This window comes from Sparus aurata, chromosome 1 (genome assembly GCF_900880675.1).
Source record: "Sparus aurata chromosome 1, fSpaAur1.1, whole genome shotgun sequence".
NCBI classification, from domain to species: domain Eukaryota; kingdom Metazoa; phylum Chordata; class Actinopteri; order Spariformes; family Sparidae; genus Sparus; species Sparus aurata.
In genome coordinates this window covers 40427098-40453271 of record NC_044187.1, presented here as the reverse complement: position 1 = coordinate 40453271, position 26174 = coordinate 40427098, and the positions used below count along the sequence as shown (strand labels likewise).

At 41.0% G+C, this 26174-nt stretch overlaps 3 protein-coding genes and 1 long non-coding RNA gene across 5 annotated transcripts in view; all 4 read left to right on the top strand.

Annotated features, from left to right (window-relative positions):
- Positions 1 to 4788, top strand: part of LOC115587731 (zinc finger and SCAN domain-containing protein 12) — a 28976-nt gene extending 24188 nt beyond the window's left edge. For both annotated transcript variants that reach the window (XM_030427797.1, XM_030427724.1), the window contains exons 7-8: positions 2530 to 2941; positions 3768 to 4788. In XM_030427797.1, the coding sequence (XP_030283657.1) occupies positions 2530 to 2941; positions 3768 to 4459 (1104 nt within the window). In that variant the 3' untranslated portion in view covers positions 4460 to 4788. The remainder of the gene's footprint in view (positions 1 to 2529; positions 2942 to 3767) is intronic.
- A 3900-nt stretch (positions 4789 to 8688) lies between these two features.
- LOC115589211 (uncharacterized) lies at positions 8689 to 24233 on the top strand. Its single transcript, XR_003985496.1, has 4 exons — positions 8689 to 9491; positions 23641 to 23812; positions 24016 to 24057; positions 24183 to 24233. It is a non-coding gene; the product is annotated as an uncharacterized LOC115589211 (long non-coding RNA).
- Positions 16379 to 18112, top strand: LOC115588182 (uncharacterized). Its single transcript, XM_030428616.1, has 4 exons — positions 16379 to 16649; positions 17225 to 17318; positions 17432 to 17513; positions 17671 to 18112. The coding sequence occupies exons 1-4, from the start codon at positions 16412 to 16414 to the stop codon at positions 18067 to 18069; spliced, it is 813 nt and encodes a 270-aa protein (XP_030284476.1). The 5' UTR covers positions 16379 to 16411; the 3' UTR covers positions 18070 to 18112.
- Positions 20150 to 21076, top strand: LOC115588571 (putative nuclease HARBI1). Its single transcript, XM_030429281.1, has 2 exons — positions 20150 to 20546; positions 20633 to 21076. Exons 1-2 carry the CDS (start codon positions 20345 to 20347, stop codon positions 21007 to 21009), a joined length of 579 nt encoding a protein of 192 aa, XP_030285141.1. The 5' UTR covers positions 20150 to 20344; the 3' UTR covers positions 21010 to 21076.
- Positions 24234 to 26174: the final 1941 nt, after the last annotated feature.

Genomic DNA, 26174 nt, shown 5'->3' with positions numbered 1-26174 from the left:
TGCTGTTGTTATGTTTCAAAAAGAGTCAGAAATACAAGATTTATATTTGACGCAACAGCAAGATGGTGACCACAGTGTCAAACACCACGAATAACTCTTCAGTTTTCTAAATTATTTGAATGTATCAAAAAAAAAAGGTGTTTAAATAGTGTCAAATGATAGCCATTGTGACCAAATAAAGGCTGGTCCCTAATAAACATCAAGGACAGGTGGAATTAGCTGTTCTATGATGGCGCACATGGTAAATTCATTATAATGTCCACACAGATTTGACAACATTAATTCCATCATTGCAGTACAGTCATGTCACATGGACTGTTCTGCTGAGAACACTTTCTCTTTCCCTCAGAAAATCTTTTCTTATTCGGGAAATGTAAAAAATTCCACTAATTTCATCTTTGAAACTCAACACTATTTACATGCATTTCAAATTCATAGCCTACCAGGAACAGGAGGCGTTTTGAGACTTTGAATGTGGAAAATCTGTGCTTTATTTATTTCAATTGCTGTTAAGCCACTGTCATCTCACCACCTAGACAGGTGTCTCACATAAAAAGCTTACCAGGGAGAGAGGAGGGACTTGGCAATACAAAAACACTCATAAGCAATGGTGAAAATGTGGGTATAGTTCCACAGTCAACACAAGTTGGTATTACTAAACCACAAAAAACACTGCCACTATCCGTCTTTGACTTTTCTGTATTCCAGCCAGTTGAAATTGCAATATAACAAATACATTTATCCATAGTTGTTGTGTGTGGCCAGGCACAGGAGAGTCTGCTTTTGAAGGGTTTGACTGTTACCAATTCTTTGTTTCTGCAGGGAGTGTGACTTCTGCAGACATTCACTAATCAGACATCACACTTATGCACCAGCTACAACTTTTCATACATACATTTTTTAATTAGTTTGTGCAAAGCTGGCGAGCAACTGGGGTGGCCAGGCATTTTTGAGCCACCCCAGTAGATCCACCCCCTGGATTGGAAATAGATAGTGAACTAAACTGCATTTGTCTTAGAATGGGCAGCAGAGTGGTGAGCATGACAGATTTCAGTTAATGTCTTTCAGTAATGCAGGACCTCCGATAAATATTTTTGTCTTTGTTTCGCCTACAGGAATAATTTTCTTTTTGAGGCATGTGTCTTTTTAAAATGTGACTATTATGTAATATATAAGCCATTGTAGCCTAAATATATACTGTAAATGTAACACTGACTTTTTCTATTGTGTCACAATTTTGTAAATCCTGCTGAATGTTCACAGTTTGCGATGTAAATCATTAAAACTGGATTAAAACTCAACTTGTGAATTTGTGTTTTATTTTAAACCATACATTACAAAATTGTGACACAGTATTATCAAGTCTATAACTAATAAAGTCCAATGTGTGACCATATATACAGATTTCACACAGACGTCTATATGACTATAGACATAGTCTACACTTCGAGCATTTCTGTACTGTCACCCTCCGGAGAAGCCATCAGATAGTGTTGTGTGGTGTAATGTGAGCCTTTACAATTGAAGTCTTGTCATGACCGGCAGTTTTCCAGCCACAACATGACAAGATGCAAAGATGAATTATGACAGCAGATTCTGTAGTTGGGTATGAGGTGACGTTCCTCTGTGCAGATTAATGCTTAAAATTATGTTATCAAGATGTCCCAGATATTTAAAAAAACACTATGAAACAAAAGTGTCCTATTTTGTAACTATAAAAGCCTTTGTTAGAGACAGAGGACTGCATGATTTCATAGACCAATTGTAAGTGGAACCACTGAATTACACTGAACAAAAATATAAACACAACACTTTTGTTGGTGCTCACATTTTTCATGAGCTGAACTCAAAGATCTAAAACATTTTTTTATATACACAAAAGAACCATTTCTCTCAAATATTGTTCACAAATCTGTCTAAACCTGTGTCAGTGAGCACTACTCATTTGCCGAGATAATCCGTCCCACCTCACAGGTGTTGCATATACACTGTGTACATACAGTACACTACACTTGTGTACATACAGTACACAAATATAATGTAATATCTCTGCAGAGTAACAGCAACTGCAGATTGCTCCTCCATATAGACATTACCAAGGTTACTCCTCTTTTAGACGGCTGAATTGGCATAATGCTACAGAAAAAGTATTTGGTATAGACCTGTGAGAGTAGCCCCTTCACATCTTGTCATGTCTTGTGTGAATGTATCTGTTGATCTTTACATCTTTGTTAATTTGTATGAATTTATGGAGTTAGAACTAGGGCTGGACAATACTATGTCATTTTTCACCCCATCATTGTGCAGCCCTAGTTCTGACTGTCTCTTGATGTTAGTGAATAGGTGATTCCAGCTCCATACTGACAGAGTGGCAAGAGACTGGCCTCTTTTCTCCTTTAACTCTCTACAGCAAAGTAAGGGGAACATGTTTCCCCATGTGTCCAACTGAACCCTGATGAAATTGAGGTCATTAACATCTGGTTTTAATACATTTCTCTTCTGCTCACCCCTGTCTCCTCCCGTCACCAGTCTGCAGCAGCTCGGTCACAAGACCCAAGCAGTATAGTGGCAGTCCAGCTGAGGGTTCCAGACACCAACACACCAGCTAGCCCCAACACACAACAGCAGCAATCTGGTAACAACAATCCTCTGAGCTCTGAATACTCGCTGTTTGAACTGGAGACATTCTTCACCCGTTGGGCCCCTGATGGTGACTCTGTATCAGCCCCTGGTGGCCCTTCATGTTCTTTCACTGTGGATGACTCCGCAGAGTGTGACCAGGATGGAGTTATTATTGTAGAGAGTGAACTACAACCTCAGCAGCATGTTCTTCAGCCTCCTCAAGGCTCAGTTTCCTCAGCAGTGAGGATGATTCAAGGGCAGAGTTTCTCCTCTGAATCTGACCATTCAAGAATTCACATCCAGCCATCGGTTTCACAAGGTGAGGGATCGTCTACTTTCCTTCGAGAGCCTTCATGTGCCATTGTTTTGTTTTTCTTTTCTTGTTAGTTAGTAGAAATGATCATGTCAGGAGATGAAACTGCAGCAACAAACATAAGTAAAGATCATATAATTCAAGATTTTGAATGGAGTGCAAGGCACAGAGGCCCTGTTCATGGACATGGGGTGCACCTGTGATCTTTTAGCTGTGTGTACATGTGTCCTGGGATGCCTACTCAACTGATGTCCTTTGTGAAACAACATAAAGAAGCCACAACAGTCATAATTGATTCAAGGCTGTCTGTTTTCCATGTGGTTCACTTTAATGTGAATTAAATGTTCGGGCTCCCTTAACTGGGTTGGCTCTTGTGGCTGTGAAAAGCGCTAAAGAAATGCAAGTCCATTTACTATTTAAAGTGCCAACATACGCAGCAGATGTTTGTTTACTAATTTCAACTGATCAAACCATTGCGCTAGAGTAACCACAATATCACCAGACTCTCTTAACACATCTTCAGATTTTAAGATACTCTGGCTACAACAGATTCTAAGTCATTGGTTCATATGGGCTCCTTCTTTGTTGCCCGTTGAAAAAGTTATGGCTCAATTTTGTAAGTTGTTGAGTTAGGAGAAACACTGTTTTTGCTAAATTCTGTATTATATGGGCCTCCTTGTAAATATGGCACATTAAAGTGACATGGTGTTTTTGTTTACTGTCAGTGCAGTAGCAGATTTTGATTTACCGTACTTTAAAGTGTGTACGTTTCATGTTTGAGCCATTCAGAGAGATGTCGTGGATGTGTACTGACACATTTTTCGGCTCCCAGCTCTGTCAGCAGGGACTGTGTCCATACCTCTGAGGATGCAGACTCCATCTTCCCAGCCTTTATGGAGCAGAACATCAGCCATGATAAGAAGTGCCAAGGCTCAGCTGCTGCAGCAACACCGCAGCACCAACAGGCTGTCACAGCAACACCAGACCACACTGTCCTCCAGCACAGCTGCTGTCGGTAATGCTGGCAGTGCTGATAAAACAAGTATCTCTGGTATCAGCTCAAGTAGTAGGACTCGGAACTCCACAATGGCTCCACAATCAGCTTTACCTATTAGGGGTACCACATCAGTATTGACCAGCCTTGAGGTGTCCATAGCTGCACAACATCAAGCGAGCCTCTTGGCTCACCACAGTCAAAGCCAGGGTGCCAGCATTGTTCCTGGTGAACGTCGCAGGAAGAGCTATGTATGTCGATCCTGTGGCAAGGCTTTCTCCGGCCTTTCCAATTTGGAGGCTCACGAGAGAGTCCACACGGGGGAGAAACCCTTCCGCTGCGACACCTGCGGGAAACGCTTCTCGGAGGCCGGAAACCTTAAGAAGCACCAGAGAGTTCACACAGGGGAGAAACCCTTTAGCTGTGACCAGTGTGGGAAGAGGTTCGCTTGGATTTGCAACCTGAGGACACACCAGCAGTCTGCCACCGGCTGTGGCCCACAGGCCAGGGGAGGGTTAGGTCTAGGTTGATCACAGAGTAGATAGACTGTGGATAGACGGGACTGTTATAGTTCATACTATTTAATTCACACATACAGAGGCACATTGTCATTTCTTTTTAATTAAAGATATGCAGTGCATTGAAATGTCTAATAATGACAAGACTTTGTTTTATCCCAAATGTTTCCAAAATTGGTCAAACTCAGAGAAGTACACAAGTTTACTTAAGGTAACGGTGCATTTTATTTGGTTGCCTGTCACTCTGACATCCTGTAGAGAGTCAGAGAGTGAGGATGAAGACAGAGAATGAAACCAAACGTAACATTAATAAAACTGGAAAACATGACCTCGTCCGTTAACATTTGTTTGACCACAGGATAATTTTTGTTTACTTGTGTTACTAGCAAGAGTGTTTATTTACTCATAACTACCAGATTACTGTACAGTTCATTAGCTGTAAATTAGGGAGCAACGCCACCAGCCGAGGGTGTGAGTATCTGTGTGTTTTAATTCAGGTCAACTTCTGAGTGAAGTCAGCCCTCAGCTGAGACTCTGGTTCTCTCTCTTCATTCTCCCCTCTACTCATTATAACGTTAAGTTCATGAAGTAAAGTCCATTTTCCCTCCAGCTCCAGTCAGCAGTCAACATTACAGAACATAAACACCTGAAAATGGAGGTTACCTCCGCAGATGAGTGCTGCAGTCATGTTGATAAACAGGAGTGAAGATAAATCCACTATTTATTCACAAAAGTAATTTCTGAGATCTCCTGACGGATCAGAGCAGAATCTGTTGTGATTATTGGTGTTTATTCTTCCAGAAGGCCAGGCTCTGCAGCCGACTCTGAGGCTCTGAGCAGCTTAGCAGCAGCACTGCTCCCCCTCCTCACACAACACAGCACATATATTCTGTTTGGTTTTGGATTGAGAGACCCTAGTTGTGAATGAGAGAGACTTGGTTTAAATAGTGTTACAGCAATACACTGTTACCATATTTACTTATTCTGTCTTCTCTCTTTCTCTTTTCATACATACGATATTTTTTGTCTATAAAGAAAAAGTGTTTAGCTACAGACCCACAGTTACAGGACCAAACCTTTGTTTTTCATACTTTAGCTCACACGCTACAATTCATGTGTACCTTTTATTACTAGTGTCCATTTACCAAGGTAGGTTACAATTTGTTGTTATAGAGTTTTGAAAGTGTTTTTCCAGGCAGTCACCTGGGGTCTGTTTCACAAAGCAGGTTTAGTGAAAACTCTGAGTCTGTTAACCCTGAAATGAGGGAAACTCTGAGTTTTCCGTTTCACAAAGAGAGGTAACTCAAACCAGAGAAAGAGGGGTAACTCTAGCCTGTTTCACAGAGAGAGGTAACTTACGCTCTCGGTCAGTTACCATGGTAACATACGCTCTGAACCTAACCTGGTCGGGACCAGGTTTTTCTAAACAAACCTCGAGTTTCTCTCTGTCTCCGCCCTCTTTCAGCCACACACGGTATTTGATTTCCTCATTCATTCAGTCAGCAGGCGAGTTTTGGCGTAGTATAGTTCTGATTGATCATTGCAAAAATCAGTCAGTAGGCCTACATTCAAAGTTATATTAGGTGGCGACTATTTTCACTACCATGGCATGTCCTTTTGATAATGATCCCGTGGATGAAGGTGCAGCATTACTGCGCAGAGAATTAAATATTCGTCGGGAGATGATTATCAGACCGCGCATAGATGTTCTTGCCTTTCCAGACAATTATCTTTTTGAGCGGTACCGTTTCACGTCACAGTCCATCATTTACATAGCTACACAACCTGATCCGTCCTTACATTTCCAACATTACCAACCAAAGTCATGCTCTCACATCCCAGCAGATATTGTGTGTTGCGCTGCGTTTTTTTGCAAATGGGAGTTTTATACAACGTCGGAGATGCAGAGCACTTGAGCAAGGCAACTGTATGCAGAGCGGTCAGAAAAGTGTGCCTCGCCCTGAAACGGCTACTACCCATCTTTATCATTTTCAGCTCCTCTGCCTCCGTTAGAGGTGGCGGTGCTGGGCCACCACCCGTTATACGGGCATCTGCTTTCTTTCTGTTGGCTGAGTAGAAGTCTGTGTTAGTTTAAATAGGCTAAATTATTTAACAGAACATGATATAGATGAGAAGACATTTATGTGTGTGAAAACAGCATTATGTTGGGAATAAAACAACTGTACAGTCAAACAGCCACTTAATATTTACTTTACAATGTAAAACATGATCAAAATGAGGTACCCCCATGAGATTATGCCGAGGTCTAATGTTTTTATGTTTCATCTTAAGCTGCAGCCAAGTGCGCTTCTCAGCCGGGGTTGCACCTAAATGAAATAAATTAATAGGCTACCACTCAAGCAGTTCCCCCCTGTAATATTATTGTGATTGCAAAGGACTACATTTAAAATTACGCATTGACCCGAGCACCAATGTTCTCCCACGCCGTCTCCCTCTGTTTTGCTGCTGCAGCGGTGTTACACTTCCTTCTAAAAACGTGCTCAAACTCACCGTATGAGCGCATTAATATTTCCAATTTCAGTGGGGTGAAAAACGTAGCCCTCCTCTTCCCCGTTGCCATGGTGACTCGTCGAATCAGGGCTCCATTGATGCTGTCTTTTTATACTTGTGGTGCACGTGCTTAACTCCAGGTTAAACTACTCCGAGTTGATCAAACTAACTCAAATCAGCTGTTCTGGAACCGAAAACTCAGAGTTTCCTATCTCAGAGTAGATCAACTCAGAGTTCAGGGTTAGACTCAGAGTTTGTTGAACCTGCTTTGTGAAACGGACCCCTGTTTCATCCAGAGGTCCAGTTTGTGGGATTTAGTGACATCTAGTGGTGATGTTGCAGATTTCAACCATCTGGGTACACTGAGAAAGGAACCACTGCCTCTGATGATAAAAATGTTTGTTGTAACAGAAACAAAGCAAATCTTAGTTTAAGGTGATGTTTCTACTAGTAGGTCCTCCTAAATTCCACACACTGAACCTTTAATGTTGATCCGCTAAATGTCAATGAAAGCACATCAGAAATTCCAGCAGCCTATGGTGTGCTTTGGAAAATTGTTGCTAGTAATGTAATTCATACTTGACTGGTAACAAATGGGATAAAAAAAATGTTCTGGTCATCCTCGTACTTGTTCTCAGTTGTAGACAAAAACACCCTGTTGTGCCACCACCAGTTTACCCAACTGGAAACAGACATTTCTTTAGTGGAATGTGATCTGATTGGATTTGGTTCAATAACACAGACAATATGACTGGTCAAAAAGTTCATGCAGAGGATTAAATGAAAAAAACAAATGTTTCACATGTATTTTTTGACACTGTGAAAAGTTTTAATGGTGCCAGCCCAAGCCAAAATCTTGTCATTAAAATGACTCTGAAAGATGTCATGTGGATGTGTTGTCATTAATGTAATATATTGATGAGCAAAAATTCTGAGAAGTTTAAGTATAATTACTGTAAACGAGTTAGACCAATGTTTTTGTTATAGGCCCTACATAGATTCAGCACAATCCTAAATACCAGATACCAGGAAGAAGGTTTTAGGGTTTATGGGAAATATGGTCTCATACTTTTTAGAGACTCTGCACCATTCCACACAATCTTGTTAACATTATACAACATGGTCACAATTTGTCTGACAGTCATGTCCTTTTGTCCTTATGTTTTGCTGTCTTCATATGTCCCACCAAACAATGAGCCTTTTTCAGCAGCGTGGTCTGGTAACCAGTCATTGAGATACGGTGAACACAATAAAGTTGTAATGTTGAGATGGTCTTCTATCATTAATTGTCACAGAAATTAAGTAAAAGACTATCAAAAGCCCAGCATGTGTGTTGAGTTGCGGCAGGGGCGCCGGAACAGGGGGGGCCAGGGGGCCATTGGCCCCCCCACTTTACGGCCCTGCCCCGGACGCCCGGTTCCATCGGCGCACATCACTATATGCCATTAGGCCAGGACCCGACTGTAGGCCTACTGAAAGGCTGTGACTGAGAGCTCTCTCTCTCTCTCTCTCTCTCTCTCTCGCTCTCTCTCTCTCTCTCTCCACTTCATGTAGTTTCCTTTTTAAAACGCTGGCACTTGAGGCAGCTCATGTTTGGTAGAGATCAGGTTCTCCCTGCAGGTCCTTCACGAACACATAAATAAATTTAAATAATGTTATTTGTTTAAATCTTAATTTATTTAAAACTGAGTGAGCACTTTCTGTCTATTGGTCGCGCAGCAGCTGTAGGCCTACACACACAGCGCTGTCCACGGTGTTGTGACCGACTCCTTAACCGGCTATAAGCACTGATGCGGAGAGTTTTCTATCATGCTCACGGGCTCAAAGAGAGACAGATGCACACAAGCCCAATGACTACAGGGTCTCTAAAATATTGGCAAAATGCATTTTTTTCCCCATGCATTTCCTTTTTGTTTTGTTTTTTGTTTTTTGGAATTGTCATAATCATGGACCATGTGTAAAATTAGGCTATTTTTAGTGTATGATTTACGCATCACTATTTCACTTTAATAAAGATGCCGACCTGCATGCAATTGTTGTCCTCACCAAACGAAAAACGCGCTGGAGCATGCGATGTTTTGCAGTCATCTTGTCTAAAAGACAACAGGGAAACCTACTCGCAAATTTCGGATTTCAAAAGAGATCGAAGACGAATAACTCTGAGGAGCAGCAAGAGGCGAGTTCTTCGGCAGATTCTAGGATGAGGACCGACACCACCGCTGCACCTGCGGACCTGGGGGGACTGCTGCCAGTGAAAGGCAGCCAACAGCCGGGCCCGGGATGACCATGATACAGGACGAGCTGACAGAGGCTGGTTAAAGGCAGCTCAGAGGCCGCTGATGATGGTGACTCCACCTGCATCTCTCTCCCTGCTAACTGGACCAGCCAGCAGTGGAGAGAATACCTCGCATACCTCATTATGTGTGATGTGAGAGGTAAAGGAGACGTGGACAATGTATTATTAGACATTACAGAGCTGAAAAAAGATCCGGAATCCATTTACACCGGTTTGAGACAGAGTTTGCGCCAAGCGGTAAGGGCTAATCTGTATAAACTGTATTATTAATTGTTGGCACTGTGTTGTATGATGTTGCTGAGGATCGGATCTCTGGTAGGCAGCATGTAATGCTCGCCAATGTAATAATGTCCTCAAACGTAATGAACCACAAAAGGTAATACAAATCTGCAGCATTTAATGTAGCCAATAAACCCACAAATGTAATCCATTTTCCACAAACGTAATAGCCGCTGCCTACTACAAACGTAACATGCGATTTCCCACAAATGTAGTTATTACGTTAGACTTGGCAGGTAGTGATGCGTCAGGGCTTCTTTGGTTCAGCACCGCGGACAGCGGAGAGAGAGATGATCCTCATTAACAAAAAGTATTTTGCTTATGCAAAGAAATAAATATGTTTAACACTAGAAGGGCCTGAACTCCAACACTACTAGAACAGCCGGCACAATAAGCGTTTAAATGTAAAAAATTTAAAAATACCTACAAAATCAACAGTACATGCTACAGTTTTGAAACTTTCACCAAACTGTAGCCCCAGTACTGCTGAAACTTTAGTCCACTTAAACTCATTACAAATTATGAAGTCAATCACTCAGTTTTTTTCAAAACCTGTAAAACTTAATCTCCTCCCACAATTTTTGCTCAATTGTCACCAAACTTGCTAGAGAGCATCGTCAGACCGCCCTCCACAAAACTTGTTTCTCGGATTTTTGATTCATCAAAAATTAAGCCTACAGTGCATCAAAATGTTTGACCGTAAACAGTACTGTAAACATATACTATCAAATTCTTGCTAAATACATTTTCCACCTTCCTGAAAAAAATTGAGGATATTTTGGAGTCATGGTTGATGAATTTCTGACATTTTGACCATTTTTTAAATCTTCCTTGACAACAACTGCCTGGACAGTGAGTCCTTGAGTCGACAAATGCAGCTACACAGCTGGTCTCACTTCCAGCCAATTAGATCAGCGAGTTAGGAGCTGGTTCTTGGTGTCAAGGGTTGTGTGGTCGAGACCCAGCAAGGGTGATGATGGTGATGATGACAGATCAAAATGTCAGATGTCCTCAATATGAAACACAAGACAATTGTCCTGATGGTGGCATCACAGCAAGCCTCTAAATTAAATAAAAACAAATAGCTTGGACTGGACCATGGGTGAAAGCTAACCGAATTTTGCATAAAGGTCCAGTCTCATGCCAGATTACTTCAGCTGTAAACCCAAGCCAATAGTCCTGATGGTGGCGCTACAGCAAGCGTCTAAAGTTAAAACTTTGAAAATTCATAACAAATCAACCTGCTAGAATTTCACACTTTCATCAAACTGTAGCCCCAGTACTAAAGAAACTTTTTTACATTTAAACCTATTAAAAATTATGAAGTCCATCACTCTGTTTTTTTTAAAACTGTAAAACGTATGAAGACCTCCCACAATTTTTGCCTACAGTGCATGAAAATGTTTGACTGTGAACACTACTGTAAACATATAGCCTACCTGCAAATAAATAGATAGATAAATAAATCTTCAATGTTCATGAAAAAAATGAAAATTTTTTAGAGTCATGGTAGATGATGTTTGACAAATATCAGAATTTTACCTAAAAAACTGAATTTTTGAGAACATTTTGAATTCTGCTCTCATGTGAATAATTGCAGTCAATGCAAGCAGCATTTTTAAACAATAGTGGTTTCAAATCTGCCTGCACAACAGTGAATGGCTTAATCAACTTTAATGACAAGCCACTATTATAATGCCACTTGCCAATTAGCTCAGAGCGAAAGATGACAGCCTTTGGTTCCAGAAGTTGTGAGTTCAAGCCTCAAGTCGTCCAAAGTGAACATTGTTGTCAACTGTCTTGTCTTCCTATTCTCCTGTTTGTTGCTCAGAATTGCCTAATTTTGCCAAAAAATAGCCCGGACCAGACCCATCGCTGCGCAGCAGCTATAATTTTGATTTTGCCGTTATATTTCATCTTAAAAGCTATTTACTTGGTGTCATTATATTCAGCACAACCTCACATGTGTGACTGTACAGTTATTTTTTTTATTTTGACATACTGTATTAACACAATGGACCTAAAATCACAAAAAAAAAACCATGAAATCCGAGTAGAAAAAGTTAGATTTTTTTACTGTGAAAACCACAAGTATGTTTAACAAACCATTTATTTATTTTATTTTATTTTTTACTTATAATGCAAATATAAATTGTTGTTTATCTAAATTTGTGCATATATTTAAAACATTTACAAAGTTATATGTAACTATTTACATTTAAATGCAGGCAATGCTCAGGTCTGCCTGTGCTCCTTCCAGCTGAATAAATAGCTGGACTGCCTGCTCCACATTCAGCTTCTCCTCATTATTCTGACTCATTAAACAAAAAAACGACTCCACTACTCACTAAAGACACTTAAACAGTGCTTTCCACAAGCGCCGGCTGCCGGCCATATAGCCGACTACACAGTTAACTCCTGCCGGCTACTTTAATGACTATTATTTTTCGATTTTAATAAAGTTAAATGTTTTTCTAACAGACTGACAATAATGTCAAACTGAACCGCACTCATTAAAATTGTGATTCGCTGTGCTTGTACTGATAATAATCACAAATTACTCCGATCATCGCCGACTTCATTGATCACAAGGGAGAGAAACTCATCCGCGGCCCCGACACGCGGTGTGTGTGCGCGCGCACTCAGCGGAGTCAGTGTGTCGGCCGTCGGAGGCGAGAAGCAGGGCTCACCATAATACGCTTATTTTGTCACCGGTAATCCACTCTTCTCTTCCAGCGTCCATTTAGCAATACCTGCGACACGTGCTGGCATCAAAAAACACTGTCGGTTGTACAAATGAAACCAAACGGACTCTAAGAGTGTATTTTCATTAGTTGCTAAGGGAGAAACGTTCACTGAGTGTTTAATTGTGTAGCCACCACTGCAGACTGTGAAGGTGTCATGCACCGACAATAAGATATTTACAAGCCCAGAACGCCTCACGATGCAATATTATGTGAGCTTGTATAGCCTATTATTTATTATTTTCAGTGCGCAAATCACAGTTTTTATTGGTGCATTAGCGTCTGGCATACTTAGTTACACTAATGAATAAAAGAAGATGCGATATTTTGTAATAATAATAATATAATATATAGAGTAGATATTGATGCTGATAATAATAATAATAATAATATTATTAATAATAATAATAGTAGAGCAAATGTCTGAGAAATTAATATAGGCTGCCTGTTCTGCAGGCACACTTAGGCTAATAATAATAATAATGTAGTAACATTATTATTATTATTATTACATTTAAGACCAGTATATAAGATCGTACCCCCCCCCCCCTCCCGGCTGGCTACTTATGTATTATGGCTGGCTAGTCTGTGTCTTAGTGGAAAGCCCTGCACCAAACACTACATAACACACTAACTACACACTCCAATCACGCTAAATGTCACAAATCTCTCAACTCTCACACACACCGACCGTCGTTGCATGTCAATCATCCGCCTAGGTCCCTCCCACAACTTCCTGTTCCTCAACAACCAAACTTGCTGCTTGGACACTTTCGTGACAAAAGCCCGTTTTTACCGTTTCTTCCTGCACCAGAAACAAAGCAAACGTGACGGCGATGTTCGCAAAAAAGCGTGGCGGACATGCCGATGCTTCCGGTCCGTTGCCTCGGGAGGTGGGCCGTGTAGCTAGCGGCTAGCATGTAGCTAGCAGCTAGCAGCTGCTAGCTAGCGGCTAGCTACACACGAACATCCACAGATTCCGATTCCACTTTGTTGTCCGCGCGTCTCCGGATCTCCTCAGACCCGAACAGACTCGGTCCGGACTCGTTTAATCTCATTAATCCACAACAGTCAGTTTAGATGCACAGAACAGAACAGAATGGAACCGAACCGCCGGCAAAATCCCGGTCCAGCTCGCGCCGCTGCAGGTATAAATCTGCTTGTTTCTTAAGGTGGGGGGTCGCGGTGGGCTCTGCAGTGATTGGCTCTGGTGCGCGCGTGGCCACAGTGAGCAGTGATTGGCTCTGGTGCGCACGTGACTGTAGTGGCTCAGGTGGACAATGCTCGTGGAATTTGTAAAGCATTTATGAAATAATTTATTAACGGTATCATTGCAGTCCAAACAAATGCGAAATATCACACCATTGAACCACGCAGCAGCCATGTTGAAACTCTCAGGTCAGTCTGATCCTGATCCACAGAGATATTTGAGGAACACACACATACACACACACAGACAGACAGAGGTTACTTGTATTTATAGATAAATACCAACAGAAACGTGAAAAATACAAAAAACATAATAATAACAATGGATGCAAGTGCACGTAGTATCATGTCCGTGTGGAAGTTGACTCTCACCACGCTTCAAAAACAAAAAAACACATCCACGTCACCTCCGGGGCTCTGTAGAAAGGAATACTAACTGACAGATGTTGTGCATGACTTTTGGATGGACTTTAAATCATGATATAACTTTCTTATTCACCTATTCACCAAAAAAGATGTTCTTTGTTATTTTACTCATTGTAACAAATCTGTTGAATTTGTAACAAATTTCTTCATCCTCTCTTGTAAGTTCTTTATACACAAACACAGATTTCCCAAAGCTAAGCAGAAGTTTAAGGTGTTTCTACTTTAATTCAACTATCTTCTTAAGTCTCTCAGAATTGTAAAAGAAAAAAATAAATAAAACAATTTCGTCAATATTATGACAGCCTGATGAATGTATAGTCTTATTATCTATCTAATAACTATGATTCTTTAAAATTATTATTATCAGTGAATGTACAGACTGTATGTAGCCTACTTCGTATTCTCTGCGTGACCATATGCATTTTGTTTTCTTTTCTTTTTAAATGTTCTATTATTATTTTTTATTATTATTTCTCCTGATTAGTTCTTTGCTTCATGACACTTCTTTGTTTCATGAAATCTCTTTTGGTCCGACCTCATGATTGTAATGTTCCTCAGTTGTCAATAAAGATTAAAAAAACAAACAAACAAACAAACAAAAAACTTAACCTACGGTTAATGATCCTACACCAACGCCTCATAAAACGGCTGCGTCATGGACAAATGACTATTGTAAGAGGCCGATAAAGCATACCTTTTTGACATAAATGTACCAATACCACGACAAACAAAGCACAGCTGGACACTGGCAAAGGTAAGTATTGACTTAATAAATCTAGGTGATGTCAAGTTCATTGGTTTTAATATGCAATTTAGCCTTCTTCTCATCACAGATGGATTAGCTAAATTAGAATGTGTGTGGTCATAGCTAACATTAGGTAAATGCCGTACAGAATGAATAAGCCAATGGAGCCATACCGCTTACTCTTAAATTCATTTAGCTAGCGCTAATTTAGAGTTAAGGAACGTCTTAAATAGCGTTAGCATCGCTACATTGCTAGCGTAAGTTGCCAGCACTAATTTAAGGTTAGCAAATAAACACTTGAATTAGCGTTAGCATCGCTACATTTCTAGCACTAATTAACCAGGGTTTTCCCCAGACGGTGGAACAGCTGCGCTTTGCCGCTATACTAATTTTCAATGTTCGCTGCTTTATAGCGGGTGTTTGTGGGCTGCCGAGGTCTTTTCGTAAAAAAACTGTTAGAGCCAATGAAGATATTCTTTTTTACACATGTCTCTGTCCGTTGTCAGACGGAATAAGTATAAATTTAAAAAAAATGTATTTGCTGCCCATTAAGATTTGCTGCATGTTATAACCAGCCAAAGGATTAACGTTACAGTTTGAAGTTGTGAGGTATTTTCTAAGTAATTTTGTCTTTCCTCTTTTTCAGCAATAGCTGCAGCCCAGTTTCGTGGCACTCCTCTGCATATCCTTCAATAAGCAGTAAGGAACAATATTTTGAATGAACTGTTAAAAAGGAAAATAAAGTACTCTAAAAAAAGTGTTTTTTTATGTTTGGCCAGCAGAGAATGTAAGTTCAGTAACAGTCTCTGTTAAATATAATTTATAAACAATGGTTTATTTTCATTGTTACTAAATCCACTAATGATACATGTTTTATTCTTTGTATCTCATACTGCATATTTTAAGATTTAAATAAAATATGTCCTCTGAGAATATGGTGTCCTTTTCTTTTTATTAATTAAAAATATATAATTTTAAAGGTTGTGTTTAGATTTGTAGTTGTGTATAGTATAGTATATGATATAGTATAGTATCACAGGATGTGTAATACAGTATACAGAATGTGTGGTAAAGTACTACAGATTGTACGGTATAGTACCACAACATGTATGGTAAAGTACTACAGAATGTATGGTATAGTACCGCAGTGCCTGAGGTACAATCTTGTGGTAAATGTCCCAAAATACCACAGGAACCCCTCGAGTACCACAGGAATTTACTACAGGAACATGAGGCAGAGTCCTGCACGGGTCTTATTTTGCAAACCCGCACCCGCCCGTACCCGTCGTACTTAAAACCGCATCCGAACCGTTTCCCGACAGTAGCACAAATTACATTCCACACCCGAGCCGACCCGCTATAAATTGATACCGACGCCCGACCCACACCCGAAGCAAAATTAGACTGACACAATTTTAAAAAATGAAAGTAAGCCAGCGTGGGGAATGGGAGTTCTGGGAGGGCGCAAGCACGCATGAATGAGCTCATATGAAATATACCGTATTGACCCGAATATAGGACGACCCTGATTATAAGACGACCCCTCTTTTCAAGACTAATCTTCAGAAAAAGACTCTGATAACCAAAATTCGATTCTCAATAGCAAAGTCACATACCCTCCTGTCAGTCTCTCGGAAGCGGCCGCTTAGAGGACCACGCTAAGCTTTTCTCTTACTGTTAGCGTTTTCAGACGGTCTTTTTGGACCCGCCATCTTCGGACGTTACACTCCGTAACTCCATGGCCGTTTCCCAATATGCGTTCTTCTCCGTACTTCTGTTCTTGTGGACTTGAGAAACGTCATCAGCTTCGGACCAAGTACCGTTCCAATTCAAAGTTCGCATCGGGCCAAGTACGGTCGAATACCCCGGATACGTTCTTGCCCCGCCCATTTCATCGAGGATGCATCGGTGGAAACTTGTGTGGACCTTGGACAGTTAGGTATCCCAGAAGGCACTTCGTTATAGCAATGGCAGAGGAGAGGACCCACAACTGTAAGTTACACGTTTTACACGTTTACTGAATTAGGGTCACGAAATGTAAGTTTTATTTTTTTTTGTACGAGAATGTAATTGTTATAAGTGCAAATTAGTGCTGTTATTGATTCATTACTGCAGCACGTAGTTTTTGCTTCGACGTGGTAGCCCCGCTAACAGCTATCGTACTCCGCTAGCTGCTAGCAAATTGGCCCATGTGCTTAGCATTACTGCTACCCCGCTAATTACAGCCGTGTCCCGGCATGACCCTCTGAAATCAGCCGCCCGCTGGCTCTGTATCGTTGTAGTGGTACAACGTGATCGTTCACTTTGCATTTAATGGGCAAGTGTCTGAAACGAAATACTTTCGGTTTTATGATACCGGATTAATTGGTCTGTCTAGGAGGCGAGGGTTTTATTTAAGTTTTTATATTTTATTTTATTTAACCTAAAGCACTTGTTGCCGACCAAAACGTGTAACGTTATCCTCTCATACTCCCTGTTGTTCCCTATTAGTTTGACTACTTAAACACATCGGGGTGTAAAATAAACGGTATTGTGCATTAAATCTGTCGACTGTAATTTCGTTCAAGGGACAGCTGAGGAGACCCGGGCCCTCATTAAGTGGCGCGGAGAGAATGAGGCCCTCTTCACGGGGCGCAAAAACTCTGCCAGGAACGGATGGGAGTGAGTATAATATTTTCATCATTGCCTGTGTATCTGGGGAAGGGTTCGAATTTGTCGGTCTTAAACCATATTATGGAGGGAGTATGCCATTAAATATATATATGTATTCCAAGGGACTTTGTCACAATCAGTGGCCTGGCAATAACCGCCAAACAGGCCAAGAAAAAGTGGAACAACTTAAAGGACAAGTACAAGGTACCAATTATATATTTGCGTTTAAAATGTGATGGATTCTGTTGGATTTTTCTGTTTTTTTTTTTTTAAATTACTTGATTTTAATTTCTCAGGTCATAAATTAAACCAAACAAAGAATTTCAGTGTCACATTGTAATGATGAATAACTTACTTATAGGAGTTAAAAGACCCGCCAACAGGCAAAGGGGTAGAGGCCGGGAGTGTGACTGCTGCCACCTGGCCGTGGTACAGCCTGATGAATGCTGTACTCCAGGGGCAGCATGCTGTTAATCCGCCCCTGGTTGTAGCAAGTGCCACACCAGGTGGCGTGGTTAGCACCCCGGCCTCTACCTCTACTGCAGAGGAAGAGGCAGGAGAGGACGTGATAGAGGAGAGGAGGCCAGGAAGAAAGAGGAAGAGAGAGAGTGATTTAATGGACTTTTTAAAAGAGCGAGCAGAGAGAGAGGATGAGAGAGAGAGAGAGGCATTGGTGAGGGAGGAGGAGAGGGAGAGGGCAGCAGCGGACAGGGCTGAGAGATACCTCTCACTGTTTGAGAGACTTATTAATGAGTTTTAATTGTAATATTTGTTGTTCTGTTATTAAATTTGAAATGTTTAAATGTGTTTAAGACAATTCATATTTAAGAGATACTGTACATATTCACAACAAAAACAAAATATTAGTGTGTAATTATTTACATTTATCCAAAAAAGAACATTGGATATATTATTTACAGTTGTGTTTAAATTAGAATGAACCAAACCAATACAATAAAATGAAACAAAACCGATTACATTGAAAAGAATAAATACCAATAGTTATTTACAGTAATTTCATTGAATTTAAATTTGGGCTAACCAGAAAAAAAATATGTACATCATATTTACATAGTTTACATATTTACACCTATACAAATCTATATTCATTTGATTTACACAATATATACATTGATATCTGATCATATTTACATATTTACACACTCCCAGGTGAACATGACTACATCCAGAGAGAGAGAGTGAATAATTACTCTCTAGATGTACTTGGTATTATGACATGGTCATCATGTCATCCACAACGCGGTGCACAAGTATATGTACTTGGTACGCGGTGCACAAGTATATGTACTTGGTACTTGGTATTGAGAAACGGCCTCATGGAACGCCAAGTTCGAACTTGTTCGCCAAGTTCGCCAAGTTCGAACTTGTGAACTCCGGGAGTATGGACTTGTGGAGTTCAGTTGGAAGAACGAACTCCCGGGGGACGGAAGGACGGGAGAACAGGAGGGCGGTCTTTCTGTAATTGGAACAGGAACGTACTTGACGTACGTACGTAATCTTCGCTGGTTGCGGCATTTCAACTTCCGGTTATTTTCACTGGTTAAAATAAAAAAAAAACAATATAAAAAACAACTCCGTCTCATTTGTATATTTTATTACATATTATATGTTGATATAATATAGTGTTTCCTTTTTATACGAATATGAATATAGAATTTCAGAAACATGCCTATATAAAGGCCGAGAGGCGGGAAAATATTGTAGGGTTGTAGTGGAGAGCAGTGACGCAGCAGAAAAAAGAGATTTAATTGTTATTTTTGTTACTGTTAACATACGTTGCCCAATTGACGACATGGTCACTGCTATTATCGCCGGGGTAATGTATGAGGAAGCGGAAGAGGAAGCGGGTCGTTTGAGGAGGAGCATCCGCCAGAGGACAGCCGCCATTCGGCGAAGGACGGAGAGGAGGCGTGCCATCCTGGCATGCCTCGCTGAATTGGTTAGTTTGTGTAGTCACCATACTCTATTTAGTCCTAATTTTCACAAAAATGACATAAGCTTTTGTAGAATTAGTGTTAATTGTTAAACTACAACATCATATAGGTTTATTCATTGTATGTGGTCCCTGTCATTAAAATTAATAATAAATTAACCCATAATTAACTACTTTTAATAGTTCAATAATAACCCTCAGCCTATACCCTACACACTTACCTGCCCTCTGTCTTAGCACTCAAACACGAAGATGTTATATTCAATCTGAAAGACCTTGTACAACATTTGTAATGGTTTTCAAAACGGGAAATAAAGCAACTGAATATAAAGTGAAAAAACCTTAATATAAATGTCTTTAAGGCATTTGATTGACACGGTGGGACATTGTGAACACAATTTAATAAATACATTTTCAATAAATATGAAATACAAAACCATAATAAATAGATTAAAAAGGGAATTCATAATAACTACATGATTAAAAAGAGACTTCATCATAATAGATAATGTCATACTATATCATAATAATAAATAATAATAATAAATGAATTCTAAAATGTATATCTCCTCTGAAACAGGACCAAGGCCCTGTGCGTATGTATGCACAGCTGAATGACCAGGTGTCTATTCTGGCCACATTCTTTTCTGGGGCTGAGGTGAAGCCGGCGTTCCGTCTCTCCAGGAACAGCATCACCATGCTGCTTCAGATGTTGCCACGGGAGAAGAGCCATAGTTGGAGTCATGAGCTGGAGGTGCTGGTGACACTGTACTGGCTTGCCTGTGGAGCATCGTACCGGGTCACCTCCAACGTCTTCTCCATTCCACTGGCCACAGTGTGCAGGATTGTGCACCGCGTTGTGGATGACATGATGACCATCCTCCCAAGAGTCATCCACTTTCCCAGGGCTGAGGAGATGGCAGAGGTGGGGGCTGGCTTTGTTCAGCTTGCCAACCATGAGGCATTTCGGGCTGCTGCTGGTGCCATCGACGGGTGCCATATCAGGATTGTTCCTCCTGCATAGCCACAGAAAAGAAGCTATATAAACAGAAAGCTGTTCCCATCCATCATCCTCCAGGGAATGTGTGATGCCAAAGGCTCTTTTCTCGATGTTTACATTGGACAGCCAGGGTCAGTGCATGATGCACTTGTCCTCCGAAGGTCACCCATGTACAGCCAGGCCCTGTACCCACCTGCAGGATACTTCCTGCTGGGAGATGGAGGGTACCCATGCCTGCAGCGCCCTGTTGCCATCATGACCCCGTATCGCCAGCCTGTAGCAAGTAAGAAAACACACATAGACACACACACATACAGGTTATTATGTCACTTCACAATACACTATACATTTTCTTTCCAATTTGAACAGGTCAAGTTGAAGGCCGCTACAACAGGCACCACGCAAGGGCAAGGAATGTCATTGAGCGCACCTTTGGCATCCTCAAGACAAGGTGGCGCTCAATTTTTCTGAGGGCCCTGGAGATCCGGCCTGTGTTCGCCCCAAAGGTGGTTGGGGCCTGCTGCGTCCTCCACAACATCTGTGTGGCAGCCCATGATATCCTGGAGGAGGAGCAGGAGCAGGATGAGGGAGAGATGGCGGAGGTCCCAGATGGCAGAGATGGCCCGGGCAATGCAGAGGGGGACGAAAGAGGCCTGTCAGGGAGGGAGGTCCGAGGGCATCTGGCAGCCCAGCTCTCTGCTCCTCAGGATCTGCCTGCATGTCTGGGTGAACATGACTACATCTAGAGAGTAATTATTCACTCTCTCTCTCTGGATGTAGTCATGTTCACCTGGGAGTGTGTAAATATGTAAATATGATCAGATATCAATATATATATTGTGTAAATCAAATGAATATAGATTTGTATAGGTGTAAATATGTAAACTATGTAAATATGATGTACATATTTTTTTTCTGGTTAGCCCAAATTTAAATTCAATGAAATTACTGTAAATAACTATTGGTATTTATTCTTTTCAATGTAATCGGTTTTGTTTCATTTTATTGTATTGGTTTGGTTCATTCTAATTTAAACACAACTGTAAATAATATATCCAATGTTCTTTTTTGGATAAATGTAAATAATTACACACTAATATTTTGTTTTTGTTGTGAATATGTACAGTATCTCTTAAATATGAATTGTCTTAAACACATTTAAACATTTCAAATTTAATAACAGAACAACAAATATTACAATTAAAACTTATTAATAAGTCTCTCAAACAGTGAGAGGTATCTCTCAGCCCTGTCCGCTGCTGCCCTCTCCCTCTCCTCCTCCCTCACCAATGCCTCTCTCTCTCTCTCATCCTCTCCTCTCTGCTCGCTCTTTTAAAAAGTCCATTAAATCACTCTCTCTCTTCCTCTTTCTTCCTGGCCTCCTCTCCTCTATCATGACCTGAGAAATTAAAATCAAGTAATTTAAAAAAAAAAACAACAGAAAAATCCAACAGAATCCATCACATTTTAAACGCAAATATATAATTGGTACCTTGTACTTGTTCTTTAAGTTGTTCCACTTTTTCTTGGCCTGTTTGGCGGTTATTGCCAGGCCACTGATTGTGACAAAGTCCCTTGGAATACATATATATATTTAATGGCATACTCCCTCCATAATATGGTTTAAGACCGACAAATTCGAACCCTTCCCCAGATACACAGGCAATGATGAAAATATTATACTCACTCCCATCCGTTCCTGGCAGAGTTTTTGCGCCCCGTGAAGAGGGCCTCATTCTCTCCGCGCCACTTAATGAGGGCCCGGGTCTCCTCAGCTGTCCCTTGAACGAAATTACAGTCGACAGATTTAATGCACAATACCGTTTATTTTACACCCCGATGTGTTTAAGTAGTCAAACTAATAGGGAACAACAGGGAGTATGAGAGGATAACATTACACGTTTTGGTCGGCGACAAGTGCGGTCTGAGGGAAGAGGGAGGGTCGCTCACCTTGGGCACCGCGGGGCACCGATACCGCTTTACTTTGGTTCCCCCTACATTAACATTGTCTTTCACATGTTCACAACAACAGCTGGTTATTGCCGACATTAATAAAATAATGTGTAAAATGAAACACTCATTTAAATAACAGGTGTTTTTCCGTGCTGCTCGTACCACAAAAACTTTAAAAATGGCGGTGTTGTTATACTGTTGACCGGAAAAGCAACTGCCGGAAATGACGTTCTGTGCGGACCAATCACGCAGGAGGCACATAAGGCTACGGCGTAGGGTCCGCGGGGGTCTGCGTTGACGGCGCCGCGACGCAGAAGCATAAATCAGGCTTTAGGAGCGGCAGCGCAGTAATTGTAATTCATGTAATTCACACAGAAAGCTGCGCTGCCGCTCCTAAAGCCTGATTTATGCTTCTGCGTCGCGGCGACGGTGTAGCTACGTCGTCGACGCAGACCCCTACAACGCCATTTTTAAAGTTTTTGTGGTACGAGCGGCACGGAAAAAATGGACCAGGCAGATGAGAGAATTATCGAGGAGTTCAGAAAATATGACGACCTTTACAACTCGTCTTCAAGACATTACAAGGATTGACCGGAAGAAAACCTAGGAATCCGATATGAACCACCCGAAACCAAACAAAGACACAACCACACCCCCCTAGCGGCTTGGCGGTGAATTGCAGAACTACGCCGTAGCTACGCCGTCGCCGCGACGCAGAAGCATAAACCAGGCTTAAAGAGACGTGACGGTAGGTGTCATGATGATGACGTCGGGGAGTTTCCCCTGCGCTTATTTATCAAAATATACACCTGCACATGGCATTTAAAGGGACCCTGCGGTTAATTGAAACCCGGCTATTATTTGGTAATATACAGTACATTTACACCCCGCTCTGTACGCCGGAACGGCGGCGGCCATGTGCATCCGCGATTCATTTGCAGTCTGGAGGCGGAGTGCTGTGTGTCTCCTCTCTGCTCTGACTGCACACTGGACCGCTGCGCGAGGGTACTGAGAGACTGACCGCCTGTGAGTGCTTTTGTTCGGGGGAGGGACTCAAGGCAGCACCCGCTGCTCGTTGAGCACAGTAACTGCAGAGTGATACGTGCTTTCAAGTCAGAGTCTCCAAACACCACAAAAGTCTCCAATAACACCAGTAAAAGTCGCTAGATTTGTCGGTATAGTCGCTTTTGAAAAAAAAAGTCGCCAGAAGGATGATTTGTTTGTGTGTTATAATAGTCCAACCACTTGCATTTCGACATGGGGGGAACTTTCGTGATTTATTTTATTTTTTTTCTTCTGATTTTTGTTTTCCCTACCATCCTGTAGCCTACTGGCGCCCCCCCTGGGAGAGTGCCCGCGCCCCCCCAGGGGGGTGGGCCCCACCGGTTAAGAACCACTGTCCTAAGAAATATATATATTTACAGGTGGTCATCGCAGGAAAAGTTACATCCTCCTGGGGAACATCAAAGGGCAGGGTGATCATTTTCTTTGTGGAGGATGAGCAGCTGGACAGAGTGCTGGGCTTCTTGACAAACCTGGTTAAAGCACAGATGACACAATTACGTGGCATTTGTTATGGATGTGCTTCTGCCAGAGGTAAATTATGAAACTTTTTTATTTATTATATTAACATATTTTGTATAATTATTATCGTCAGTCTTTAACTTATGACTAATATCTTGTTAACTGCAACATGACAGACAACTTAAATGTCTAAATTGAAGATGTCCTTTTGTTCACCTCATGACATAGGCAACAGTCCACTCCCTTTCAGCTGTCCATGCATTTTCCATTGACAGAGCCACAGAAGTGTATAAATGTGGACTGCAGTATGATTTGAGGTATGCTACATACATAAGGAGAGTGCTAATACCTATAAGTATTGTTTTTTTACATTGTTTATGACAGCCTCTCCGTGTGAATTTCCTTTTACTAATCGCTATTTTCTTCTATTTTGTCTCATCAGTGAGAAACGGCTGTTGGCTCATTACATGACAAACAACATGAGCAAGGAGGCTCTACAGCAACTAGAAAAGAGCTCTGGAATCTGAGGAGTTTTTGAAGACGCTTTAATATGTATGTAGGATGAATTAAAAAATAGTCTGTGAAATGATAATGTTTTATTTTATTGCCAATAAAAGTTGTTGCTAGCTAATTCATTTGTCTCAACTTTTGTGTTTTGAGGTACATATTTTAAAGACCTGTGTATGGTCATATTTATAAATACATAAATACATTTTATTTGTGTCAAAGGGCCAGCAGTCTTTTCTGTTAACCCATAAGAAATCATCACCTTAGAGTGATATTTATGGCATCTGATGTAGTATGCCAAGCTCTGTGACAGTGTGGCTCTTAGAAAAACGGCCGGTGGAAACAACCTATTTTAATCGAAATGACTACTACTAATTATTATTATTATTATTATTATTGTAAATATTTTATTTTATTGAGTTTAAAATAACCTTGTACACATACATTTGTCACTTATATAAAAAATGAAAAGATGCATGCACCAGATTTAGCAGTCCTATATAATCTTTTATCAGATTAATCTTTTATCCCAATCTTTTATCACTTAACTTTCTATTTTTGTATATATTTATTGTTTCAAGCACATTGTTTGCATTGAAAAGCATTTAATGTTGTGAATCAACCGTTAAAGTTGTTAAAATGATCTGGTAATTGCTTTGATTCCTTTGTGTTTGCTTTCTAAGTGCTCTGGACCTCCACAGCCACCGTAGTGTCGTATGGGCGTGGTTTCTAGCGGCTCTGGCTTGGCTGCGGCTGCAGCTAGACATAGACATATATACATATATATGTATATATGTCTATGCAGCTAGACCCTTCTCGAAACAGGTGGATACGTTCCATCAGATCGGATGGGATTTTGCGTTCTGCGCAGGCGCGAGATTTCTTTCCCGGGGCTGTGAGCCGGAAGTAGAAGGACGGCGACGGCAGCGTCTTTCCTCCGAAATCACCGCAAGAAAGAGCGCCATTGTGCATCTAGTTTGTGTAATTATCATGTACACCATATACGAAATGTACAAAGATGTAGCTTCGTCTAGCCATCTTTCACAAATGCCGAGGCAGTTTGTTGTTGCTGGTGACGTAAAGAGGTTGGCCGGAGCCGGATTTTCTGTGTAACTAGGCGCGTTCAAGTTGACCTCCTGCTGCCTGACTGCATCAGCGAGATCTGCTGGCGACGGCAGGGCGGGGAAACAAACGCTGCTATGAAGTCGGACACTCTCTCTTCCCGTAGACGTGACGTGACCTGGCTGAGGTTGCGGTGTTTGCCTTCTTCGTCGGCGAAGAAGTGGAGGAAATTGAAATTCCATTAACATTTGATTACAATCAACAACGACTGCGATCAGTTTTCTTACCTGATGCTATGGGAACTGTGCTGGTCTTTTCCTCATATTAATCTCCTTCAGAAATTATTAAATCTGAGATGTTCAAAATAATAGTCAACCAACACATTTGGGCTGAGGGAATAGAGCAGTGGAACTGCTGCCGTGTTGCATGCAGACGACCGGGGATCAAGACCCATGTCAAGCCTGTCTTTTTGCAGAGGGTGTTCATCTGATTACAACTTCAAATTTGGATACTTTGTAATTGCTTCACTTCAAAACACAGTGGCTCATCAAGAGTAGATGAATAGCCTAAATGTTCTCTTACTGTAAATGATCATGTTCTGTTTTCCTTGTAATGTCACCATTAAATACATTTGAACTTTGTCTATCTGGTACATTATAGTAAGTCTTGCCTAATAACAATGCAACACAATTTTCAACAGTTATTCATTATTATGATGACAACTGTGCTTAGATGCATGATTATATCACAGCTGAGGGGAATTTGCTGACTACATTTAACAAATCAGCATAACTATAGACACATAAGATGATGCATTTTCTTATAGCAACATTTTTCACAATGAATGAAATACATTTCACTGAAT